Source organism: Micropterus salmoides, unplaced genomic scaffold (genome assembly GCF_014851395.1).
Source record: "Micropterus salmoides isolate LMB-PRFRI ecotype aquatic unplaced genomic scaffold, ASM1485139v1 Ms_hic_scaffold_13, whole genome shotgun sequence".
In the NCBI taxonomy this organism is placed as follows: domain Eukaryota; kingdom Metazoa; phylum Chordata; class Actinopteri; order Centrarchiformes; family Centrarchidae; genus Micropterus; species Micropterus salmoides.
In genome coordinates, this window is record NW_024040374.1 from 18,545,844 (window position 1) to 18,573,355 (window position 27,512).

At 41.8% G+C, this 27,512-nt stretch overlaps 1 protein-coding gene across 1 annotated transcript in view; it reads left to right on the top strand.

The window, feature by feature from the left end:
• agbl4 (ATP/GTP binding protein-like 4) overlaps positions 1-27,512 on the top strand; it is a 303,975-nt gene that overhangs the window by 185,678 nt on the left and 90,785 nt on the right. Inside the window, exon 6 of the mRNA XM_038715945.1 lies at positions 14,477-14,516. Within this exon, the coding sequence (XP_038571873.1) occupies positions 14,477-14,516 (40 nt within the window). The remainder of the gene's footprint in view (positions 1-14,476; positions 14,517-27,512) is intronic.

Genomic DNA, 27,512 nt, shown 5'->3' on the forward strand with positions numbered 1-27,512 from the left:
ATGGAACTGGCCATAAGCCAGGTACCTGTGATGGTCAATCCAGCCTTGTTTAGTGCCAATGTTAAATTAATTAATTAATTAATTTTTAGGTTCCAAGTCATGCGACATTGGCAGCAAGACTTTTTCCTGAGAGAAAAGAGAGGGACGGAGGCATACTGTACAGCATAACTTTCTCCCTCCGTCCTTTACAGCACAGTTTCCTCTTGTGAGTTTGTCCTCTTCCAAAGAGACTTTGAACATTCCTGCTCCATCTTCTTTTCATATCCCTCTATGTAGCCCTGCTTATCACCCTTACTGCTTCTCTCAGTTTCAGTCTCATTCTAAGCTGTGATTAGAAGTTACCAGACACCAAACAGTGCATCCATCTGGTCCACACATCAACATCTGCAGAGGGTGTTGGCTGTTTTGACATGGGGAATAGACACACATCTATGGCATCTTGCAGTTTAATTGTATGTGTGTGTGTGTTGTTTTTGTTTTCTGCATTTGTGTTTCAGTGCATCTCCCTCACACACTTTTCTCCCCTCCCTTTCTCTCCTCCACTCGCAGCTAATTATTGTCCCGCCTAATTACCAGTAACACAGCAGTCCGGCCTGCTTCAGCTTTAAAGAACTACTCAGCACTCCATTCCGATACCTGATTGAACTCAGCTAAATGGAAAAGTTGTGCTGGAGAAAACGCTTTAGTCACACAACATTTTGTTTCATTTATTTTCTAATATGTCTCTCACTGTCTGGTTACTTGAAGATAACAGACATTTGAATTTGTTTTGGGGGATATCATAAAAAATAAACATAACTGGTTTTGAAATGGAAAAAGGCAGCAAGACACAAGAGAGGAGAATTGTTTCACGGCTTGCACACGTACACCATTCACCACTCTTGTTGGATCCATAAAGGCAATAAACCAATAGGAACATACACGTCTCCTGACCTTCAGCTCCAATTAGGCCCCGAGGAAAGATGGGTGAACTTTTCAACCTATGTCTTGTCTATTGATACTCAATAGGGCTGGTGTGAAGACAGGGAGATCGGCAAGTCAATATTCAAACAGTAAACAGTTTCAGTTTCTGTCGCAGAACTTTTAAAAGTTTGTTGACATCTCTGAAAGGAGTTCCAAGTCCCATATGGAAGAATCTCAGTTCCATTTGCCATCTCCTCTCACAGTTGATTGAAGACCAAAGACAAAAAATGATGGAAATATAAGTCTATAAAACCAAGATGGATTTTCCACTATACTACTGGCATTGGAGTGTCTCCTAAAGATAAAACATTTTAACACGCAACGGAAGAGACTGTGCACTGTAATATAGTGGAAAGGCTGCTCTCTTAAACTTGTTGATGAAGGACACCGTGGCTTCTAGTTTTTACTGTGATCCAAGACCAGTAGTAGACCCGTATTCATTCATACATTTGTTCCACTGACAGTGCAATAACTTTTGTTATTTTATCAGAATTACGTTTTTTTTTCACCCTGACATTATAGTAGACCTTTTAGAAAAAAAGAATAACCCTAAAGAAGCTCCTATCGTTTTATAGAATTGGAAAAAAAAATAAAAAATTTAGTCCAGAAAACAGATATGTCACGTATGATATGTTTTAAATGAGTAATGTTCTTCCCAATAACTCAGACCCAGTATAAGCCAGGCCTTGATCTCTGCTCAATAGTGCTGTGAGGTTGTCCTGACTGTGTGTCTGCTACTGTGAGGGCATTGATTCAGCTTTCGCTGGTAAATACCAGGTCACTACACCTGCACTCCATCAGGCAGGGGTCAATCACAGCCCAATGGGGAAATGATGATAGGACAGTCCTTCTGTGTGTGGGTGTGGGTGTGGTGTGGGTGTGGGTGTGGGTGTGGGTGTGGGTGTGTGTACGGGAGTGTGTGTTTGTATGAGTGCATTTGTGTGTTGAGGTATTAAGTATGCTATCAGTGTCCTCAAGTCATTGATTGGTCCCCAGTGTTAAGATGCTGTCATTGATTCTTTGCCATGCCACAGAGGAAGCTCGTGGCTCAGCAGGGGCTCTTAGGTTACCCATTTGTGCACGAATGTACACACATACACATATGCATGCATGGTCATGCATTTAGTGCTATGCAGAGTAATGCCTGATAGATATGATGAACAGGAGACATGACAACGTCCAAAGTAGGCGATAAAACTAGAACTCTTCAGTAGATAAACAGTTGGACAGTTTACCTGGCAGCAATTTTAAGCCAAATCTACAAACCCTCCCAATAAATTATGCTAGGTGACCACTGTTTCTGTAGCTGTTAAAATCCACAGTTGCTAACTACATTATTGCTTCTCGCATTTGGACTGGTTTGGGTCTTATTCTCATAGAAGAAACAAACATGTCTAGAATGTTGACCAGGCAGGAACAGACCCTCTTCTGGAACAAGACCTGATAGATGATGGGCTACTACCCCGTAATCACATGGTCCACAGATGCCAGCCAGGCTCAGCCCTGAAAAAAAAAACAGCTTCTGGTGTGATGTCCATTGACCAGCAGACAAAGACAGAGGCCTTCCAGACATACTCCCGTTGATGGAGTTTGTCCGGTTAATGAGAAGGTCACCTCAATGTGACTGCATGTAGCATAGGGGAGAGCTCTGAGTACCTAGCAGTTCAGATCATCTGGTCTTCTTATAAAATCATGCTGGGAAGTGGTAGTGTCTATAAACTACACAATCTGATTTCATAAGAGTAATAGCTATTATAACTCATGCTATAGGTCAATTGTAATTTCTTGGGCACACAGACTTGAGGGCTCACTTAACAGAGCTTTCAGCTGATCACCACCAGACTAAAAAGTCTCGCAGTTTGGTCAGCCCAGGGATATCCTGACTACCCAAAGAGGTACTGGTGGCCCCCAAGTACAGTGACAGGTTTTTGAGTTGTGATTAGGGATGAAACGGTATAAAAATTTCACATCACAATTATATTGACAAAAGTTATCACGGTTATCAGTATTATCACGGTATTGTAAAAATGTGCCAACAAATATTCAAATGTACTGATATACACACTGAAACCATTTCAATTAGCAGGGATATATTGAAAACTACAAATACAATTTCCATTTTGTTTGCATAAACAATAAAATAACTGAACTGAAATAAATGAAAATCAAGTGTGCATTATCAAGATTTTATATTTTATATTATATAGGTAATGTAATGACCCCGTGGACAATTACATGAAAACAAATAAGTCTTTAGAAGACAGTGATAGTAACTGCAATGAGCCCCAAAACTGACATAAATACAGAGGAGTCTGTATCGTTTCTTAGGTATGCTGGTTGGTTGACTAAACAGTGTAACGTGTTCTCATGTTCAGTGGTAGAATAGACTGCCGACACACGACGCACACAGCAACAAAACAACGTGTAGTGTGTTTACAAGCGCAGCAACACTGAGAGCTTCAGTTTACACGCTGTTAGCAAGTCAGAGAGACAAACCAAAGCTAAAAGTTAACTCACCCTGCGTTCACTATAAGGTTATTTTCTTCAGTCAAGTTTCCCTCAGCACTCTCATAAAAGATAAAATACAACCAGACTTCAGAGTGACTGAAAAATCTCTGCAGCACTGTCTTCAGCCATGTTGTCATTGACCCAAACAAACCGACGTTGCATTCTGCGCATGCGCGCCTGCTTCTGGGAGACGCTGGACAGTGTTTGCCGTGAGATTATAATAGCGCGGTTAACCGTACCCGGTTATCATGGTAATTAAAATGTGTACGGTAATAATAACCGTCAGGAATTTTACTATGGTTTACCGTTAAACCGGTAATCATTTCGTCCCTAGTTGTGATGTGTCAAGGATGAAAAGGGATAGAACATGGACAGACAGTCCTGTGTGGAGCTTTTGTGCTAAAAAGCACCATGTGAGATAGACACTCCTGTAGCCTCAAATATTGGAGTCAGGACACACAACTACTTTGCACAGTTCCTGACTCTGGAATTCATGCCACCTTTTATGCACTGACCTTGTTCAGTTGCCTTCTTACTGATTGTTGGCAAGGTGTGCCCAGGCAATGGTGAGTGCTATGAGGAAGAGGCAGGCAGAGACTTCAGAACACTGGCCTAGTTTATGTCCCCTATAGTCTGCATGTTTTTGTGTGCCTTGTATCCAGAGTGTCTGTTCATGCCTCCCTACCCCCACCCTAAATTCTCGCTCACCTTTTCACTGCTGCAGCTCGACCTCAGTCTTCTTAAGGCTCGTGCAGACTACACGATTTTCAGCGTCGGCAGATCGATGTGCTGTTCAGACTACACGACTTGCTGTCTTGTGACGGGGGAGTCTTGAAGTTGTGGCATTCACCCTATGTGACCAATCGGTGACAGGGGGTCACACACTACACAAGCTGACAACGACTCACCCACTGGTCTCCAAACCATGATATGTCAAGAAAACACATGTGAAAAGTGGCATGAGAAATGACGCCAAACTACACACAAAACAGAGATGTTTATTATTATTAAGATGGCAATTATAAAGATAAAGAATGGATTAGCACACACAGGTAGCAGGGATTGTCTGAGCTACAGAGAGAGCTGCAAGTGAGTAAAAAGTGGTTGACTCCTCCAGATATTTGGCATGCTAGATATCTGACTGGCGTCAGTGATGTGTCAGCCATGTGTCAGGAAACCATTTTGATGCGTCGTTGAGTAGTGCACACATAGCGATTGACAAGCCCTGATCAATCGCTGATTTACCCCCGATCACAGCCTAACGGTCGGCGAGCTCGACGTGTGGTGTGAACTAGGCTTTACAGTGGTAGTCATTGCTATTTCTTCATTGTCTCCCAACATGAAAGCCTTTAGTCATACAGCAGGATCTAGCGTAACCTAGGGTTTTTTGGAAAAACACCACACCCTCATGGTAAACACGGTAGTTTTCAACACAAAATGTTATGTAAAGTAACTGTGTTTTAGTGTGTAAAGCTATCTCTTGAGGAAGAGATGTTTTCTTCACTTGGCTGTCACATGCAGAAATGCATTTGTCAAATTTGCACCCTGTCTGTCGAACATTGATAACACACTCACATTAGTGAGGCCACACCCAAGGCCACCTTAACTTCTGAGTATGCCCTAAGGAGACATTTTGCTACCAGCTGGTTGAAAACACTTCGCTGGACTGTTATTGGCCAGCGCCTTCAAAGTGGAAGTTTGAGTACTGAAAAAGAAACAAGTGTGGTGCCATGGTCATATAGCCTAAACCCATGGGGTCCTTGTTCAAAAAGCCGGTGATCTGACAGACTGCCTATGACAGAAAGATGGTGGAAAGGGTCCTCATGGCCAGCTTCGCTGCTCTTTTAATTGGTCTTCATGAATATTTAATGATATCAAGATGGAATTGAATCATGTGTTTCAGGCGGTGGCATGGAGTGAAATGACCTGGTTCGTGTCTGTATGACCATATGCATACAGTATGTGTGCGTTTGACTGCTTGCTTCCATATTCATGTGTCAGCATCAGCTACATATATTATCTGTACATGCCTGCTGTTGTGCACATTATCAGATTACTGCTGTCCACAGTGTTGGAGAGAGTGCAATAACGGCAGCAGCAGGGAGGACTGTGTGCCCTGAGCAGGTGGCAGTGGCTGTCTTCTCCCTCTGCTCAAGAGGAAGCTGCTCTCCGCTCTCTGAAGGAATAAATCTTTTATTTGGTTTGTTGTATTTTTAACCAAGGGCTCCTGGTCACGCAACAAAGCCCTGCTCTCCATCCCCTCTGCTCCCATCCTCTCCCTCCTCCTCTCACCACCACAACACACATTACCTTACACTGACATGCAAGGGGAGACACGATCACATTTCTGCTGGCCATTTTTCTACAGAAACAAACTATTTCAACATTTATGTGCTGTAATCGATAAAAAGTCCAAAAAACATTACGTTTATTAGTCTTGTCTTTGTTGTACAATATTTTTACATGTATTAATTAAAGACATTATTGTATTCATATGAAAATGTTTTAGTTTGATCTTGAAGTATAAAATTTAGCAGGAAACCTTACATCCCAAACACCTGTATTCCTCTGACATTATGATGTACTAGATCTTAGTGAGCTAGACAGCCACACCCAAATATAACCTAAAAAGCTCATCCCATTAGATCATTCTTACCTCACCTCCCCTCTTTGTTACCAAGGGACGATGACTAAGATGCAGTTAGACACACAGACTGGGGTGCTACAGATCAGCCCATGCATTGTGTTTGTGTGTGTGTGTGTGTGTGTGTGTGTGTGTGTGTGTGTGTGTGTGTGTGTGTGTGTGTGTGTGTGTGTGTGTGTGTGTGTTTGTGGTGGTGGTGGGAGGGTTGGGGGGTAGCAGCTGTGAGCTGTGTGAGCATAAGAAATAAAAGTAGTGACTCAGATGAGATGCCAGATGAGGTAGACAGCAGAGATGCGATGAGAGGACCAAAGGAAGATAGAAGATGAGTCAGGCAGTTGACAACGATTCTCTCACTCACAACCCCATCAACAATGGACCCTTGCCCTGACCCTGGATGACAGGGGGTGTTTTTGTGTGTGTGTGTGTGTGTGTGTGTGTTTATGATTCACAGGACAAAGCAGTGGGGACTGAATACAGGTGCTTGTTTCCTGTATGTGACCTCATCAAGAGAGCAGGAGGGTAAATCCAGGATCACAGCACACAACAATAATTAATTCACTTAGCAAGCTGTAATGTAAATGATTTAGACAAGAGGCCATGTTTATTCCAAAAAGCGGCTATAATAATTATTTTAATATTAAACATGGGAACGGACTGACCCTGTACGGGGGGCGTAATCGCTTTTTTAGCTGTTTTCCGTCCAAAAACAGCAGCGCTTTGTGTCAATAAAGACCATCTGGCGGGCCGCCATCTTGTTTAGATCGGCTGCGGTCTTAAGTTTTGTTTGATTCATCAGATATAAGTGGAAAAGAAGAGTGTGATTTGGCGGAGGCGTTCTTTATCGGCCTCTGCTGGCGACCTGTAGGAGCTACACAGACATGCAGGATATGTCTGAAAATCGTCTCATCGAGACGAACAAAATAAGACCACAGCCCTGTAGGATGTTCTGTTCTCAAACTTTGGGCCTGTAAATCATTGTGACGGAAAGACAAGGGCAGTACCCCACCCGGATTCAAACCCGGGTCTACGGGTACCAAACATGCAAATTGACCGCAACGCCAAAGAGCCAGGCTCGTTGGTATGGCAGTCACAGCGCAAACTCAACCATAGTGACGGTGGTCCGTCACAAGCATGGGAGTGCTTTTGGTCATATATTGACTGTTTTTATCAATATTTCAATGTTTTGGAAGCTTTATGTTATTTGGAACGTAGTTGTATGGAGAGAAATAATGTTTAGAAGATAACTACCAATAAAAGTGAACATATAAACAGTAAATATGGCCAAAACATGGACATTCGCCTGGTATATTTTTGAAAGATTGTGTAATAACTGTTGTATATCAGTTTCTTTTCATCAAATTTACAGTTAGTTGTATTCTAGGTGTATTAGAAGATATTCAGGTGCATTATAATCTACCTTATGACGGTTTTGATAGTTTATTGCATTAAAATATAGCTTAAATTATATTTTTTACCAGGCGAGGATGAAAATATCATGTTTTTTCTCTATTTCATCTCCAGGTAGTCTGTAATGGTAAAATAAATATGTTAATATACAATGGATTTATATACCTTAGCTTCTGACCTTTCAAAGGAGACCAGAATTATGCATCTAGGCCTAATGGTTGAGGAGATATTACTAATTTATACTATATATATACTAGTTTTTCTTAGAAATAGGTGCCAGGCAATGGATTATGACAATTTCCAGCTTTTACTGTTTGAGTTCACTCTCACAGCTCTCACAGCCTCGTTTTTGGCCACAGCAGACAGCTGTTATCAACAAAAAGAGCTAACCCACTGTACATTACCTGCCCATCACCATCAAATCAGCAATTAGACAGTTATAGACTAGTTGATGAACATAGTGGAGCATTTGGCAGCTAAAGAGCCAGATATTTCCCTCATGAGTTGATGGAGCCCAAAACAGAGTGAAAAAAATTGACTCCAATGAATGCTAATGTTCCATATCTGCTGGCTGCGTAAATAGACAACTGTTTGCTAAAAAGTTTGTCATATCAACTAAAAGACATAGCTTAAGTGGGCTATATGTAGTTTTCTTAATGAAATCACTTCAATTAATACTTTTTTATAGCTTATTTGAGAACATAAAAAAGAAAAACATGCCTGCTTTCCCGAATTTTCTGCTTGCATGCTCCCGAGCCTCTTGCAGAGCGACAATACTGCAGCTAATAAAATGGAGTCCGCTAACACCAAAAAATGACTCGGTTCCCAGCTCAACACAGAGTCCAACATAAATTCCATGAAAAGATAAGAAGCCCTCTAGGTCCAAGCAAGAATGAGATCGGCGTCAGGCAATGTGGAAAGGTTTGTTTATACTATAGTGATGCAGGGCAGGCCAGTTAGATTAACATGGGCCTGGCGTTGTTTGGCTCGTAACATTCAATTAGGTTTGTCATTTTACCGATACTCAGGTAGACAGCTTCTTTCTCAGTCGCTGTAACTTGCGTGAACCACATAATATCCAACAACACACAGTGGAAGATCTATCCAGTAAGTTACAGTACCGTTACTTATGGTCTAACTGTTCTTCAACAACCTCAAAATATATTCAGTCTAGTTCATTAACCGTGATATTGCTGAGTCTCTCTGGTGAAAGATACACAATGCCAACGTATCTATCATCTAAATTCAGTCACTGTAGTGTTATCATGTAACGAGCATGGATTAGTTCATCGTCAAGTTGATAAAAATATTACTGTAATGTTGCAGTGGGAATTTTGGGAGATTCCAGCATTTTGAGTCATTCTGTCTCTTGTTTTGTCCCTGTTTTTGGCTGATGCCGAGCGCTCACTCATGAGTTAGAGCACTAGTAGAAACATTTGGAAACGTAGTGGTTGCAATCTGAAACCTTCACACTGAAAACTACATATGGCCCCTTTAAAAGGTATATATCAGTGTTGTGTTTATAGCTTCGGCTTCCACCAAGTGACGCAAAAATGGGTTTTAATGTGGGATTCGGTGTACTTTTGAATTAGATCATGGTGGTAGCGGTCAGTGCGCATTGGCTGGAAATAAACCTTCATGCACAACATATTTCCCTGCTAATGGAGGTTCACTTTAATAGAATTCCCATAATTTAGCCATATTGGGTTTAAATTAATTTGAAATGAGCCACAAAATGATGGTGGGGAGTTTAGTCACTCCCACCTCCCTTCCCCAATGGATCCACAGCCTCTTCTTTGCTTCTACTTCCTTACTCTCTTGTGATAACAATCAGCAAATATGAAAAGTAAATTCTGGAGGAAATACTGGCAAATGGGTTTTGGCTAGTGCATGAATATTTAATTTAGTAATAAAGCAGGGGTTTTAATACATTAATGGCTTTTCCACTGCTGTCACTCCATATGACCCCACCCCCCTTCCCACTCAGATTGGCCAGTCTGCTATCTGGTCCGCTGATTGGTTCTGTTAATGACCATATGTAGTAATATTATAGATTTCTTAGGCGGAGCTATAATGTATTAAATAAGGAAAAAAAAATTCAGCAACTAATAGAAACTAATTACAAGAGAATCTGATAAAGACATTTATAGAGAAACTGAGCAGTTTGTCTTTTAGTCATAATATCAATTTTACATTGGTTTGAAGTCTGTACAAAATTGCATCTTTCCACTTATGGAGGTAAAGATCGAACTTTATCAGGACCTGCACTCATAAAACATCCAAGAATAGATGCTCTGAGGCTTTGTGGTCATGTTACATGCCTAGAAAAATGTAATTATGTTCTCATATAACACTGTAGCTTTTTTTATATAATTCGAGACTCCAGTCCCTTGGTCTGTATCAGTATCGTTTACTGTTGGCCACAGAGCCCCAGAGTCCACGCTTGCTGGCTAGACTACCGTGACAGCTGGAGTGGCCGTCACCTCCGTCTCCCAACTGCTTCCTTGTTTTCTGACCTAATAACACTTTAACTGGCAGGTTCCCAGGTCTAGATTCACCTGTGGTAAACATCTGTGTACCTGAGCCAGACAGGTTTTTGCAAATAATGATATAACCTTCTTGGAGTTCTATACAAGCGTGGCCTCCTGCATCAGGTCAGCCCAATTAGTATCTGTTAAGGGGTCAACCTTAAAAAAGTATAATTTTGTGGCGTTCAAATGCCAAAAGATACCAACAATCATTTTATTAGTATAGCATTTTTGTAGTTAACCCCTCCGACCTGGTAGCACGTACATACACAGGAATAAAATCAATCAATCAATCAATCATTTAATCAATAATAAATACTCACTGCAGTTGATTTAATATGTTGCATCATGTGTTTTGTCATTATAGTAGAGAAAGAGCAGTGGCCAGTCACTCTGAGGCTGGGCTGACTTCAACCAGGGTGTGATCCCTCAGCTCTTGGCTGTGTTTGATAAAGATTATTTCAATCCTATTTTCTGCCCTGAAATGCTTTCGCTAATGTAATTCTCTCTGTGCCAGATTCCCCACTCTCTCTCTGTGTGTGTGTGTGTGTGTGTGTGTGTGTGTGTAGTGTCTGTCTGTCTGTCTCTCCCTCCTAAGGAACACTAAGCACCTTATCCATGTTAAGGACTGACAAAAGCAGCAAGAAGAGAGCTGTGGTAGCGTGTTGTAATTCTCTACCACAGATTCATTATCTGTGTATAAGTACTGGCAGGCTGCTGGTTACAGATTGCATGTGTTTGCATGTGTGCATCAGTGTGTGTGTGGCCGTGTATTACCTCTATAAAATGTCTCCGGTATTACTTATGTTGTGGGGACATAAATTTGTTTACACATTCACATTGTGGGGACTCACCTTCCTTTTGGGGACTCAACTTCCTTTTGGGGACAAAATGTAAATGCCCATAACATAAATCATTACATTTTAGAGTGAAGACTTGGTTTAAGGCAGGGGTTTTCAGAGTCTGTGACTGTGGGCCTACCGGCAGACAAAGCTTGACAAAAGGCGCCCTTCACTCCCACTTAGTTTACTTGCTTAGTTTCGCTAATTCCTGGATGCTTATGGGATCATAATTATGTTATTTGGTCTATAGACATGAAAAACTTGAACCAAGATAGCCAAATATTACTGTTTGGCATAACTTCAGACTACACTAAAAACATTTTTTAAAAGTCTGTCCTGAGGCATTTATTGGTTTCTGACAGGCAAAATTGGAAAAACAGTAAAATTCCCCAAAACTGCTATCTCTGAACTATCTCTTTAACCTAATCACACACATGTAGTGTATTCTATGGAATCTCTTTTTGATAACTAATGTAATAACTTTACACTTCCATTCACTGAGCCTTCCCTGAAACAGTTAGTAGCCCACCTGGGACCTCTGGTTTAAGGTAAGGTTAAGTTTAGATTATGCTTTCTACATTCTGAGGTTGTAGCTCAAGGTGCACTGGTACAGGTAAAATTAATACAAACACTCCTACTATGATAAAAATAACTTTATACAATCATCAAACAACGTACTTGTAAGTGTTGGGCAAGTAGTGGTTAAGGTTAATGCTTGTTAGGAAACTAATGATGAAGTGATGTGGTTTGTTTACTCATTTTGTACATAAAAATGACTTGTGAGGATTTTGAGAAGAGACTCTCTGTGCACATATTTGTGTTTCCTGATTCCATACATCTATGGCCATTCATAGTCCTGCCGTAATCTTAAATGAGAAATTATTTTCAAATGATCCTATTGTAGCCAGTTTACCATAGTTTCACTTGCAGAGAACTGGAGAGCCACTAGAGGGTGCTACATAGTCCAAGTCATAATTTAATCATCTTCCATTTCCAGAAAGTTTGGATGGGAAAGATCTGAATTTCTTGTTCTTATTTACTATTTATTATTACATAATAGTAGTGTAGTATATTAATGTAGCATCCAGTATCCTTAAGAAGAAAATCAAAGAAAAATACACAATGTGAAAAGTACTAACATTAAAACAAAATCTTTTTAGGAGACATTTAACCCAATTAATGACAATGAATGAATAATAATAAATACTGAGTTATAATCAAGTTGAAAAAGATGTGCACTGTTGTTTAGAGTTACTGCTGTAACATTTGCTAAAGAAATCTCAATGTACACGTAGTGTTTTTACTGTACACAAACATATAATTATGGTGTAGTTAAGGGTTCTAATCAAAGCGTTATCCCCTGTACAGCAGCAGTGAGAAGAGTTAGAGATATAAATGTTTCTCTGATGTTATTGATTCCTGCTGTGGCTCCATGTCTGGCTGACTGTAGAGAGTCAGCGGCCTCCACAGCAGCATCAGGGTGTGTGTGGTGAGACTTCGGGGGTGGAGACTATGAGCGTGTAAATCAGTGTGTGAGTGAGTGCATGTGTAGTGGTGGGCCTCTATGATCTCAGCCTGCTCTCTTTTTGTTCTGTGTCGTCACAGTGACCTCTACTGCCTACATCTATACAGGTAACCTATAGACAACCGTACTGTGCTGGCATACATATTTTACTTAAGGCAAAATAAGCAAATAAACCTACGGATCTAACACTTCAGCTTCATCTTATCTTCATCTTCTTATTTTCCCTTATCTCCATAATGAGACATGAAGTGGTGGTTCAGTATACTTGTGTTTGTACCTCCCAATTTATAAATAGAGACCTGGGGCCTGTGCCACGAAGCAGGATTTGAGCTTATGCAGGTAACTTCGGGCTTAACCCTGAATTTTCAGGACCACGACAGTGGATCACTTCTTACCGGGGTAGGTTGCCATGGTAACTTATGCTGAAAGGCTAACCTGGTCCGGAGCAGGTTATGTTCAAGATAAGAGATCAACTCCATGATGATGTGGAGAAACGTTTGTAGGCTCTATCGATATCATTATACAGAGACTGATTGAAAAGCCTTGTAAGCTACTTCTTACTGTAGTTTTTTACAGTAAGCCTACTTACTGCTTTAAAATGTGTTTTATATTTTTTTGTTGCTCCCCAGTCCGTTTCACACAGCCTGTCACAGCTGTTAAAATAAACGGGTGTCATTTTTCTTATGTGACGCTGAATATTATGAGCAGTTTGGTAGGGACATTAAAATACATTTTAATATGAACTTAGGCTATTTATTTTAGGTTAGTAGTTATCTTATAGGCTATCACAGACACTTGTCATGTAGAGGCCCACCTTTTGCGATGTGGGAACAGGTAATGAGGTGAGTTTTCAGTAGCCTAAATGTTGAGATTCAGTCTGTCAATTTGTTCATTTAGAACAATTTTACAGTCAGTTACAGTTAAGTACATATGCTATCATTGTACATGCATGAAGGTGTCAATAAATGACTTCTATTGCTTTTATACATGCATGTTAGCAAACTGCAGTTGCACACAGTGGACTCATTTACACATATTGTGTATTATAAGTCACTCTAAGTAAGATCATCTGCTAAATACTAAAATAAGTGTTTAGTAGCCTATCGGAGAGTTCCACTTCAGGCAGCACTGTATGTGAGAGAAGGACTCCAAGTATGCTGTGAGTTTCTCTGCTTATCCCTCTCAGCAACTGGTTCGTATGTGCTTGAATGTTAATGCAGTCTGGTCCTAAAAGATGGCTGTGACCTTAGCTGTACTGTGTGTGTGTGTGTGTGTGTGTGTGTCTCACTCATACACACACACACACACACACATACACACACACACACACACACACATAGACAGACAGACGGACAGACAGACAGACCCTTCATCCTTCCAAGGATGTGAAGATCTTCTTTCCTGAGGGACTGATAGATGAGGAAGGCTGAGGTGTTGATTACGGCAGTGCTCAACAGTCAAGTGCGTGTGTCGGTAAGTGTGTGTGTGTGGAGTATAGCAGCAGGTTAAAGAGAGGGGTAGTCGGCTAGCACCTACTCTAGACTCCTTTACAGCTGCTGGAAACATCAAGTGTTAAATTGCACACTCTTCCAACCCATGAGGTTGCACTTACACAAATGCACACACACAGAGTGTTGGGGACATTACTTATACAAGCTTTAAGGTTCTTCGCATTGAATGTTGAACTACACCAAGACTTACCTTAACAAAAGAAGAGTTTTATTCAGAAATTACTTGGACTGTTAAGATTCTACTGACTCAAATGTTAACAAGTCGAATGTAAAAAGTTTTGTAAAGGGTAAGAGTTACCACTGCCTTTAGCCTTTAGAACATCTTATAATGACAAGAAAACTATTTGCTTATAACAACAACAAAAAAATTTGCTTGTTAAAGTCATTGTAAGATGTTCTGTGTTGTTAACTGTGAGCTATACTGAGCTAACTAAACTAATATGGTATGTGTGAGACTGATTATTAAGCTTACTGCAAGACTGCAAGATAATTACAGAAAGTTAATGATCATTTTATGACATTTGTCTAACTTTCTTTTTTTCTTCCAGCAACAACGCCGTCTAGACCTGTTAACCATCACCAACTCCGGTAAGTCCCTGAGATCTTCATTTTTGCCCGCAGTCCACCTCTCTACTTCAGCACCACTAAACCATTGATATAAAACCCACTTTTATATTAGCCTAAACTAATACTATTAAAAAATGCACTTTATAAATCTAAACAGCACCTAAATGGTCATGTACACTGCTCATGGACACACACTAACACATATTGCAAACAATTAAAAATGCTATAAACACAACTAAATTTATGCACTACTGAGTCATACAATCTTCAATCACTCTTACATGAAACACTTGATTTAGTAGGGAACTTAAATAGAATATTTTCAATTAATTTTTACGAGCATATTGTATCGCTGTACTGTTTATGGTTTCATTTTATTTTCAGTATGCATATGAGAGGTAAAATGTGTTTACACTTTATTCAGATTAGTTTGAATAGTGTCCAATATGCACCTCAAACTTGTAACATGCTCTAGTCAGGCGCACATATGGTGCTCCAAGTTTGACTGGATGTGGAAACATGTCATAAAGTAGTTGCAATGTTAGAAATCTATGGCATTTTCTTACTGGAAAGAGGCAGCTGTGAGAACGATGGATCCACTGAGATGGAAAGCAAGGAGAAAATTGAAAAACGGGGGAGGAGTAACAGATGGATACGGCAAGGAGGATACAGAGGCCCATATGTCTAAAGTATCTGGATGATCTAATATGCTTTGATTAGAATAATGCATATGTGAGGCTCATGGAGACCGGGTTAATTTAGCAGGTTTGTGTTGCAGCTGTTCCTCGGGCCCTGGGCATAGGCAAGACTCGCCCCTAGCCTTCACAGTTTGACAGAGGGCAACCAGGGAGAGAGAGAAAGGGCTGGAAAGAAGGGAGAGAGTGTGAGCAACACTTTTTATGATCAAGTGAGAAAGACAAAGAGGGAGGGATTAGGTTATCATATGAAATTATATCATGTCAACATGTATACAACAGCTAATTGCAACTAAGGCCCCATCCACACTACTCCATTTTAGTTTAAAAACAAAGTTTTAAAACAAATACAATCTCCGTCCACACCAGCATTTTAGCTGCGTATCAGAGTTGATCTCCGTCTATACTAAAATGACTGAAAACACCACATCTAGTGGCTGTTCACGTACACTGGGCATGCGCGTGCCGGTGTAAACATGAAGCAGATTGTCTATTCCATAGTTACAGATGATTTGGCGAAATTCAATGCAATTCAATTCAATTTTATTTATATAGCGCCAAATCACAACAACAGAAAGAATAAAGTAATGCGGAGGAAAAATCACATCATGGACCATGAACGAGCAGGGACTGTTACTGAATGTAACATGGGAGTTAAAATCAGCTGTGGCGGCAGACTGAGAGTCGTCACAAAGTAAACGGCGACGTGTACAGTAACTTACAAGTGTAGGCCTAGGCTATAAGTGTTATTTGCACGGTACAAGATATTTTAATAAAAATACAAAATCAAAAACTCTGTCAGTAGCAAAACTTTTTTTTCACACTTCTCCGTTTTAGGTCTTCGTTTTCACCATTTTAGTCTGGGCGGGAGGAACTTAGCAAAAGGTCTCCGTTTTAAAACAAAAACCCAGTAGTGTGGATGGGGCCTAAACTGACCTCAGAAAGTGTTAGTTTAGAGGGTGTGTTCCTGATGGATTTGTGAGGAACTTTCACAAGCAAGCAGAAACCTCCAGGTCTGAAAAGTGACGCCAATGCAGATCCCTCAACCTACATTCTTTTTAAAGCCAGCAGGGAGAAACTCCACTGGTTGCAAAAAGATTGTATGCAAGCTTATGAAAAAATTACCCCACTTCTTACTTGATTTAATGCCTCAATAAATACTTTCCTAATGAGTTTATGGTCTTAATTGCTAGTTTTAAGTCTTCTTCAATACAGCATGATTTTCATTTTGTAAATTATGGTCCCACTTAGAGTAAAATACACGATGAAGCAGGGAATGCTTTAGAGCGTGGCTACCTTGTGATTGACATGTTGCTACCTCGGAGACCATTCAGGCGTAGCAATGTGCATCCCTCCCCAGCTCCACCCTCTCGTCCAAATATGGTCACTTCTGATCTATGGTCACATGTCCAATTTCGTGTGTATTTTGGGGTTTTGATATATTAGTGATGTTTAAATGTGTCCTAAAAAAAATCCTATAACTAATTAATAGTACCTCATACTTTATCACAGATCTAGAAACAATGGAACAAAAGGAAAAGATGCAGAAAAAATTATTATAATTTTTCAGTGAATGATTGATGATTCACCTTAACTATTAACAGTTGCTTCAGAAACATTCAGACCCTTTCACTGTTTCCACCAATTGTTGTAGAATATATTTATTTTTAACCTAATTCTAATTAATTAACCCTTGATGTGAATACTAAAACCACCAGTTTGTCAGTGTAACCCCATACCAGTTTACCACAACTGGTTTGGTAATGTTTCTTCTTTGCTGATCCTTTTCAGACATTTTCAGACTCAGTTCATTTGAGCTGCAGAGCAGGTTTTCTTCAAGGACATAATCCCCTCTGTTCTAACATGTCTCCCAGTGCCAGGCTTTGATCATTATTACCATAGCATCATGTTTTCATCAACATGTTTCATGTTTTAGGCATTTGAAGGTGGTTGACCTGGTTTTTGTCTCATTACAGCAGAGGCTATTTTTCCTAATGCTCTGAGTTTGGTAAACTCCAGGTGGGCTGTCAGATGTGTTTTACTCAGAGATGACTCTCATCTAGCCATTCTCATAAAAAGGGTTGATCCGTGGTGTGCTGCAGAGATGTTTATCTTTCTGCCAGATTCTCACATATCTTTTGAGAAAACCTGAACCCCTTTTAGATTGATCACAGTGAATTTTTGGTCTTCTTGGTTCCAAACTATGTCTGTATACTTTTATATACTTATATACTATATATACTATATACTATACTTTTAGGCTTTTAAAGTAAGTAAGGGAAAATGATCATGTAACCCACATTCACATTGGTTTTCTACCACTGCTTTTCTTCTTCTTTTGTTTTGTTGCACAAAGTTAACAATCACAGGAAGTCCACGTGACATCATGGGTATTGCACAGGTGTGCCTTAGGCTGGTCACAATAAAGGGCCACTCGAAAATGTGAAGTTCCATCACACAGCATGATACCACAGATGTCGCAAGCTTTGAGGGACCGTGCAATTGGTCCACCAGACTACAGGAATATCCATCAGAGCTGTTGCCCATGAATTGAATGTTCGTTTCTTTACCATAAGCCATCTCCAAAGGCGTTCCAGAGAATTTGGCCGTACATCCAACCGGCCTTCACAACCGCAGTCCACGTGTAACCACACCAACCCAGGACCTCCACATTCAGCATCTTCACCTCCAAGATTGTCTGTGACCAGCTACCTGGATAGCTGCTGCAACAATCGGTTTGCATAACCAAAGAATTTCTGCACAAACTGTCAGGAACAGTTTCAGGGAAGCTCATCTGCATGCTCGTTGTCCTCATCGGGGTCTCGACATGACTGGAACTTCGCACAGCCATTGAAGAAGAGTGGACCAACATTCCACAGGCCACAATCAACAACCTGATCAACTCTATGTGAAGCAGAAGTGTTGCACTGCGTGAGGAAAATGGAGGAAATTCCAGACACACACGTTTTGTTCAGTGTAGGTATAGTGTCTAAATTTATACCAAAAACAGTCCAATTTAAATTAAATCCTATACAACAAAAACATTAAAATGTTAAGGAATTGCAAAGCTGCTATACTCATCTTACCTTATTTAATTTTTTGTTGGTGAATGCAATGTCAAATTAGCACTCTATGGTTTCTTAAGTGAGGTAAAAGTGCACAAATACTTGATAACTACTGAGCTAAGTATTTTCTACTGCTACAAAATGTTACTCAGTTGATAATAAAATGCACTTTTTAACCAATGTGTTAAAATCAAGGGCAAGTGGACTTTCCCTCTCATCCATGAGGCTTTTTCTGTGCTGACTGACTGGCAGAGAATCCAAGCTATTTAACCTCTGTGGAATCATTATCAAGGTGATGAATACTGCTTGGTTCATAGTGCTCCTGGCTGTTGTATCAACATTTATTATGGTCATTGGAGCCAAGTCTGAAGGACTTTTGTTGGCTTTGTCACATGAGCCCAAATGTGAGAGTTTGTTTAAGCCTATCACATGATTTTTTGCCTGATTTGCCTGTCGGTTAGCTCGGCGACCGAGGCTGTGATCAGGGGTAAATCGGCGATCAATCGGCGGCCGCCAGTCGTTATGTGTGAACTACTCAACGAAGCATCAAAACAGCTCCCCGACACATCACTGACACATTGCAGATGCGAGCCAGATAGCTAGCATGCAAAATATCTAGAAGAGTCGGCCGACTCGACATCCACATCCAGCCAGTGAGAGAAGGCAGCTGGCGGAACAGGCAGCTACTTTTTCAACGCTAAACACTTTTTACTCACATCTAGCTGTCTCTGAAGCACAGACAATCCCTGCTACCTGCATGTGCTAATCCTTTCTTTCACCCATATTCTTTGTCTTTATAATTGTTAGCTGATGATGAATACTGCTTGGTTTGTAGTGCTCCTGGCTGTTGTAACAACAGTCGTTGTGGTCGTTGGAGTCTTTTGAGTCCAAGTCTGAATGACCGTCGTTGTCACATGAGGCCAAATGTGAGAGTTTGTTTAGTCTCTTGGGAAGGAATGAAAGGAAGACCTGGGGCTGAATCACTACTTATCCCCCACTTACAATGCTTGAACACAGGGGGGCAGAGGGGACTGCAAGACCTGGCCTTGTGTCAGTGTCACTGTCGACAGTAACCTTCCAAGCTCCCCAGACAAGAAAGCAAAAGTCTGATGGGATGCATCACTGAGGGTCTAGGCAGAGGAGTCAGCACCCATTTTCTGGAGGATCTGAGACAGAGCCAGTATAAGGTGAGAGGGGGAATTACCGATAAGCTCCATGCATGCTGCTATGTTGTAACTCCTAGCAAGGAGGAACTGAGGCAACAGGAGCTTCGTCCAGCCCCAGACGTGCTAAAGCCGAATTGCTGGCTTCATTGTGGTACGGTCAGCTTCTTTACCACTGTATGACATACCATCAGACCCCTGAGAAAAAGCAACATAGGCCCATGAGGGTTGTGTCTCCATCCTCATTTTGTCCTTCTTTCCCTGCATCTGCAAACAAACTGCACGAGGCTGCAGCTGATGCATCCTCTTGAGACCAGTCCCCACCAGAAATTGAGCAGGAGCTCCTTAATCTGGGCTATCCCAGATGAAAGACCATCAACTTTGAGAGCCAAAGTGTCTGCCTTCCTTAGATGCTGTTGGATCTGCAACCACACTAAAAGACAGCAGCCCGGTATCACCTCCTATCTCTACAAGTCAAGTCCTTCTTACTGACAATGATGTAAACCTACAGTTCATACAAGGGTTGTCAGAGACCCCTGCCCTGAGGTGTTTGATCCCTAGACACTGATCGTGACCATCATCCATTTGGATGGGGGCCATGACAAGAGTTACAGAGCTCAACATGTCATCAAGTTGATCAGTCCAACAAAAACGAGTGTGCCCCAGACACTCTAACCAAAGCTATATTACAGTAGCAGTGCACTTCAGCGCTGCCTGATTAACATATAAGGGGCTTACACTTAACGATGTATTCACTACCTATGTTGTATCCCTCCGAGAGCACAGAGAAACGCAGAAAAGGCGAAAACATCCCTTTTTTAAGCTCACTACTGTATGAACAGTTTCAGCAGCGAACCAGGCGAGTCACCGCTTCTTAACACAACTCTGATATTAGCTTATTCAATTGCGAGAAGATAGAAGGGACAGATTGCATGATGATGTCAGGGTTTTATACAGGTTGTGTGTCCTACGTTATAACATGGTCACAGGTGACTTTGTTGGTATAATGACTCAACGTGCGCATGTGCAAGATGGAGCTATCCAGTGCTAAAGCTGGTGGTCAGGAAGAATTCAATAGAACTTTCTGTTAAACTTTGCATCCCACTGTTTGAATTAGCTTACAGTCAATTCCAGTGGACACAGAAGAACTACCCTCCTTCAGGGTTTAGTCTACACTTATGGAGGGGCCTAGATGTACTGAAATAGCTTTCAATTATTTCTCACTGAAAGGTTTCTTCCTCTGACCAGTGCAGAGCTCAGTGTGCTGTGTAAATTATTGCAGGTCATTATTCAGACTGTAGTGCGGCCTTGAAGGGAAGTCTATTATATTCTTAACTTGGCAGACATATTTTATCCTGCCCTGTTGCTTATTACTATTCACAGCAGGTAAGCGCACATGCGCACACACACACACACACACACACACACACACACACACACACACACACACACACAGAACAAGTTGAAGGTTATTATGATGGCTGTATGAAGAGCAGGTGAAGCTTTCAGATGAATGACTCTGATAGGGAAACACAGGCAGGACACCCTCTCCTTCTCCCTGCAGATTAAAAGAGTTTCCGCTCTTTCGCTCCCGTTCTCCTTGTCATCCTCTCACGTGCCTCTCTCTCTGCTTTCAGCACCTCTTCCTCTGCTTGTTTGACTTAGCATCTCTCGTTATCTACTGTTATTTATGAGTGATCTTATTTTATCACATTGCCTTTGTCCTCTTGGTTCTGCCCTTTTTGTGTCGTAGTATTTCCCTCCTCTCTCTATCCTTCATTCCCCCCTCTTCGTCTTGTCTTCATAGCACAGACAGCAGGAGGAATCACAGGGTGTGAACAAACTAATAGGCTCAAGTGGCTTCATAACGTGCTGTGTGTGTGTGTGAGAGAGAAAGAGATTTGATGAGGATTCTGCCCCTGTTGCTCTGTTGGCCTCTGTCTCTAATGGTGTTCATTAGCTACTCTGAAGAATGATTCACACTCACACATGTATTCACACACGTATCGTTGAGTGTACATGTATACATACAGCTATGATACACATAGCAGAGAAAAATCAACAAAAAACACACGGGATCTCTTTTACTCTCATTTTTCTCATTTCACCCACACATGAACACTCACTCCCAAACACGGACCCACTCGAACCTCACTCGGCCCTCTTTAATTGGACACTTGAGCAGCGCACGGCTGCATCTGGCTCCTGTTGAACACAGCCTGACATTTCAGACTGCTGACCTTTCCAGCCCCGCCACAACTAAATAATGATTAGTCCTGGCAACTGTTCCACCACAGCAGCACCCAGGTACACACATACGCACACATGCACACAAGCATGTACACCTCCCTATACACACACAGGTGCAAACAGGGTAAAACAGAACAATAAAAACACCTGAATTGAAGGCTTTGTCTTTTCACAGTGAGAAAATGGGGTGCAGACATTGATTTGAGAGGCCATTGTCATTCTTTTGGTGTATCGATTAGATTGTCCTTTTCCATATCTGCAGTCAGCACCCAATAATATGTTGTTCTAAATTAACTGTGCTTGCCTCTGTTTAGGTTATCCTTTCCCCTTTATGCGCTCTCAGCGTTACAGTGGAAAAAAGGTCAATGATATTCATGAGATCTAGGCAGATTTGAGAGCATGGTCGTATGTGTGTGTGTGTGTTTGTGTGTGTGTCTAAAGCAATGAAGCAGCGTGGAGATAATAGGCAGTTCTCAGATCTCCCTTCTCACTTTCTTCTTTTTCACTCTTTCACTTCTCTCTTTGTATCTCCATTTCCCTGCTGTTTCTGTCAGAACAGAATAGAAATGTTCTTCATTAGAGCCTCTCTTTCTACAGATATTTCTTTGTGTTTTCCACTTTTCTCTCTCCAGACAATACCACTGTACATATTTCTGAGGCTAGAGGTCACGTTTGAGTCAGCTACTCATATTCAAACGCTTTGTCTGAATCTTTCATTCCATAGTTATAGTGTGGAAATTGTAGTATGTAAATGCAGCATGAGGGAGGCATGAGTATACCTGCAAAATCAGCTGGTGCTGATGGTCACAACCATAATTATTTTAGCCTTATTGTTTCCATGGAAACAACCTTGTCAAGGTATATTCTTTTTTATTAAAATCACAGCTAGAAAAACTGCTGCTCACAAATTCAAATTTAAATGTATATTTTGAAAGAATTGAATTGTTACTACTTTTTGGTTTTCAAGAGTCCAGTTGGGTTTCAGAAGATACTTTAAGTACATAGAATGCAGACAATCACATCTAAATGATACAATCTTAAATAGCTTCCCAAATCATCATTCTTGACTTCCAATGTGAGTCAAATTACACAGTCCATAGCCATATTATTTTTCCCAGTAACTAAGTAGTGTAACTAATTACTTTTCTATTATTATGTTATACTAATGCAAGTAACGCTGTGTTACTTGTTACTAAACGCACCATCCTTGACATGAATCAACGACTGTGCGGCAGGTCAGCGGCACCAGACTTTGTTCATGTCCGCTGATAGCCAAAAACTAAAGGAAGAATGGAGAACGAGGGAGAGAGGCGTTCTTTCCACAGCTATAAGTAACTACTGACATTATTGTGTCACAGTCTGATGCAAAGAACATTATCGTCTAGTGTAAACCAGCATAAATCTTTCAATCGTGAACATTTCTACATGTGATTTATTGAAGCATCTGCTGAAGCAGCACAGCGACGTGAAAATTACAAAAAGAAACTCCGGCAGCTAGTGCCACTGATGCTTGACTGACTCCTCGGGAGAGAGTGGCTTTAACATAGCGTTTTGTAATTAGTGAATCAAGCTCTTATAAACAGGCTACATGTGCAGAAAAAACGCTGTTTAAAAGTTGAGATTTACTTGCTTTATTTTTTTTTCAGCCGCTGGTGTTAAGAAACATTAAGCCTAGGCTATATGCTTTGTGAAAACCACACTCCTCGCTGCTGTTATGAATATGATATTAGCTAAAAAGTCGGGAGAGACTGCTTTGTTTGGGGGTGAAGGGGGTGGTAGTAAAGGCATATTTAAAATCATATTTGATTGAGGAGCTGTATTGAGGAGCATATATTCGTGCAGCATCTCCTCGCTCGCTCCCTCTTTCTCTCTCTCTCTCTCTCTCTCGTGAACACCCCTGCACAAACCTGCCAAAAGTTAGAATACCCCCCCTCCGCTGTCAAACAATGGAAAGTAATATAGTATCACCCAGTAATAAGTTAAGTAATAATATTACTTTTTTAAGGACTAATAAGAAACTAGTAATAAATGACAATTTCAGAGTAACTTGCCCAGCACTGTCCAATAAGTGTATTCTCCTTCTCACCTTATCCTGGCTCTGTCTTAATTTGAGAAAAAGTGTTAACCAGCTACAAAATAACCTGCAAATCAAGTTAAACTGTAATTTGGAGGTCAAGTTATTACTTTATCTTTTTAAAATAGACTACAACTAAACAACTGAAACAGTGAAATGAAAATGTCTGATGTATTTCACACTTTCACCACTATAGTAGACATGGTTTCTGACCAGGATGGTACTTACAGTTGCTTAATCTGGCAGAGTAACAAAAAAACTATATAACTAAAGCAGCATTTTTTGCTTGTAAAATTAAAGGAAGTACATGTTTAGTTATCTTTTAGTTTTTTTACTTATTAATTGAAAGTACCAATACCACAATGTATAAGCATTACATTAGAAATGTATTCTAGTTGCCACAGGGACTCGCAATTAATTTAAATAAAGTATTACAATCAAAATGTACTTAATGTATAGAAAGTACTTCTGAATTATATATTATTTTATTTTACATTATTAGATTATTAGTACTGATGAATCAATGCACAAGTGATGGTAAGTTTTAATTACCTGATACATTGAAGTTGCCCCTCCAAGGGGTGTCAAGATAAATCTGAGGGGTCGTGACATGATTAATGGGAGAGCAAACAAGAAAAACAAAATATTCTACAATCTTTGATTTGTAGCAAAATACTGTATAATTTAATCTCTTGTATATTTGGACTATTTAAATGAAACTGTCTAAAAAGTTTACAGGGCGAAAGCTCGATCAACATTCGCATAGATGTCAAAGACATGACAATGAGACCAAACTAGACCAGCCGCGGGTTTAATCTGTAACAAAGTGTATTTTATAAGCCGATCATGATTTTTGTAATGTAAAATCTTAATTTGAAAAGTAAGTTGTAACTACAGCTGTCATATAAATGTAGAGGAGTAAGAACGATAGTTACATATGTGACTACAGTTCTTTGAATTCTGGATGACCGCCAGAGGCAGTGCTTAACACTGGATGTTATCTGTCTCACGCACGCACAGGTCGAGTGTTTGATATCAACAAAGTCACCTGTGACCTGGGATGATGCGGGGCGCAGCTTATATAAGCCTACGTCATCATGAAAAATGTCCCTACAAAATCTTCTCGCCAAGATTCTGAGTGACAGAGAGCTCTGGCGGTCATCCAGAATTCATAGAACTGTAGTTACATACATAACTCTCATTGTATTTCATTCTTCCTGACCACCAGAGGCAGTGCTTAACACTCCCACCAATCCCACCTTATCGGGAACGGCCAGAGGGTTTCCGCAAGACAGCTGCTGCTACTGCATGGGGGGCAGCGACATCAACCCTATAAAAACAGGCAAAGGTGCATGGTGTAGCCCAGGTGGCTGCAGGGAGTGCAAATCTCACTCAGAGGCACCCCCCGCAGCGCTGCCCATGAAGTGGAGACACTCCTGGTAGAGTGGCCCTGAATGTTAAGAGGCAAAGGTTGTCCTTTTGACATGTACGCTCCTTCGATAATTTCAACAGCCCACCTGGAAAGCCTATGTTTAGACAGGGCGTGCCCTTTCCTATGGCCCCCATTGCAGACAAACAGGCTATCAGAGTGGCAAAAGCCAGCAGTCGCCTGCTTGTAATGCCTCAAGGCCCTCACTGGGCAGAGCAGTTCTGCTGAATCGGCTTCAGGAACCCGTGGACATGAGGAGTCATAGGCTGCTAGCTGAATGACTTGATTAAAGTGGGCTGGAGCCAACCTCTTACGGAGGAATGATGGGTTAGGCCAAAGTGCCACTCCTGTGCCATCAGAGTTCCAGCGCATGCATGCTTCATTCACTGACAAGGCATGAAGCTCACTCACTCGCTTCACTGATGCCATAGCCAGAAGAAACGCAACCTTCATTGACAACCAGTTTAGTTCTGACTGCTCCAGAGGCTCAAAAGGCGGGAGATGAAGGGATTCCAGTACCAGATAGCTCCACGACTCGAGGAGTGGGTCAGGCCCCTCAAGGACCACACCCATAGCTGCAGGCGTTCCGGGCTCGGATGCCAGATGTGGCCCCCCAGCTGCGACACCAGGTTTCGCCTCCTGGGAAGGCACCATGGGACCCCATCTAAAAGCTTGAGCATCACTGGAAACCAGAGTCTCCCTGGCCAGTTCAGGGCCACCAACCGGAGCCTGTGGTTGCTCTGTGCAACGTAACCGTTATCAGTGGGAATGGCAGAAAGGCATAGAGGAGACGATCTGGCCACGGGTGTGCCAGGGCATCCTGTCCCAACGAACTCGTTTCCTCCCTCAGTGAAAACCAAAGGGAGCAGTGGGTTGTAGACTCTGAGGCAAACAGGTCCACTTCTGTTGTGCCATATTTGCCCCATATTTCCTCTACCATGCCCGGGTGGAGTCTCCACTCCCAAGCGGGAGGCATCTGGCAGGAGAGGTAGTCTGCCACCACGTTCTGTGGCCCCGGCAAGTACATGGCCTTGAGGCTGGCCAAGCGGGAGAAAGCCCATACCAGGAGTCGCCGTGCTACCTGCAGCAACGTGGCTGACCTGGTGCCCCCTTGCCGATTTACATGGTAGAGAGCCGACGTGTTGTCGGATTGAACAAGAACATGCCTGCCTCTCAAATACGGCAGGAACTCGTGCAGTGCCAAACTGATAGCATGGAGCTTGAGCACATTTATGTGCTCCATCCTTTCCTGGCTCGTCCAGAGGCCACTCACTGTCCTGTGCTGCCACACTGACCCCCGCCCTGTGGGCGACGCGTCAATTACCACTACCTCCTGACGCGATGGTATCAAACCCAGTGAGATGCCCTTGGACAGATATGCCCCATCTCTCCATGGCCGTAACACTAGTAGGCCTCGGGTGGACACCCTGACTCTCTTGGATCTGTGTAACTGCAGATCTAAATGGAGGCCATTGATCCAAATTTGGAAGGGTCGTAAATACAGGAAGCCCAGCGGCACCACTGATGTTACAGAGGTCAACATACTCATCAACCTGAGAAAAAGGCTGTACCTCAACCTCCTGTCCCTCTGGAAATGACGAAGAAGCTGGAGTATGACCTCTACCCGCCATGGAGTTGGGAATGCCAGCATGTGACAGGAGTCCGGAGTTAATCCAATGAACACCACCCTTTGGCTGGGTATCAGACAACTTTTGGCTTAATTGATGGTAAGGCCCAACCTTGTCACATGACATAGAAGGGAGGCAGAGTCCTGCTCCACCTGTTCCTGGCTCGGAGCACAAATAAGCCAGTTGTCCAAATATGGAAGGATCTGCATACCACTGGCTTGCATCGAGGCCTGTACATCTGTTGTATGCAGCATGTGGAAAGGCAACTCTTTCAGAAATTTGTTTAGCCCTTGTAAGTCCAGTATAGGGCGAAACCGACCCTCTTTTTTTGGAATTTGAAAATTTAAAACGCACCTTGCTGTGTCTGAAGATCTATTCTTTTGATGGCCTTCTTTTCCAGGAGGGTTGATATTTCTTGTCTCAGTGCCTGAGACTTCGTGGAATTGGTGACAGTGGTCAGCCTGATCAAACTGAAAACTGGGAACTGAAGATTGTACCCCCGGGAAAGTGTGGTCACCACCCACGGGTCTGTAGTGCAGCTTTCCCAGCAACTGAGGTGCTGCCGGGAGAAGCGTCCGACAGCCGGCCGCGGATCCCTGGGGGGGCCGATAGCCCGAGCTCCGACCCCTCTGCGTCTGAGGCGCAAACTGTGTTGGCACCTGACACCGGTGATCTGACCGCTCAAAGGATTGTGAAGCTCGTGGGAAGCCACC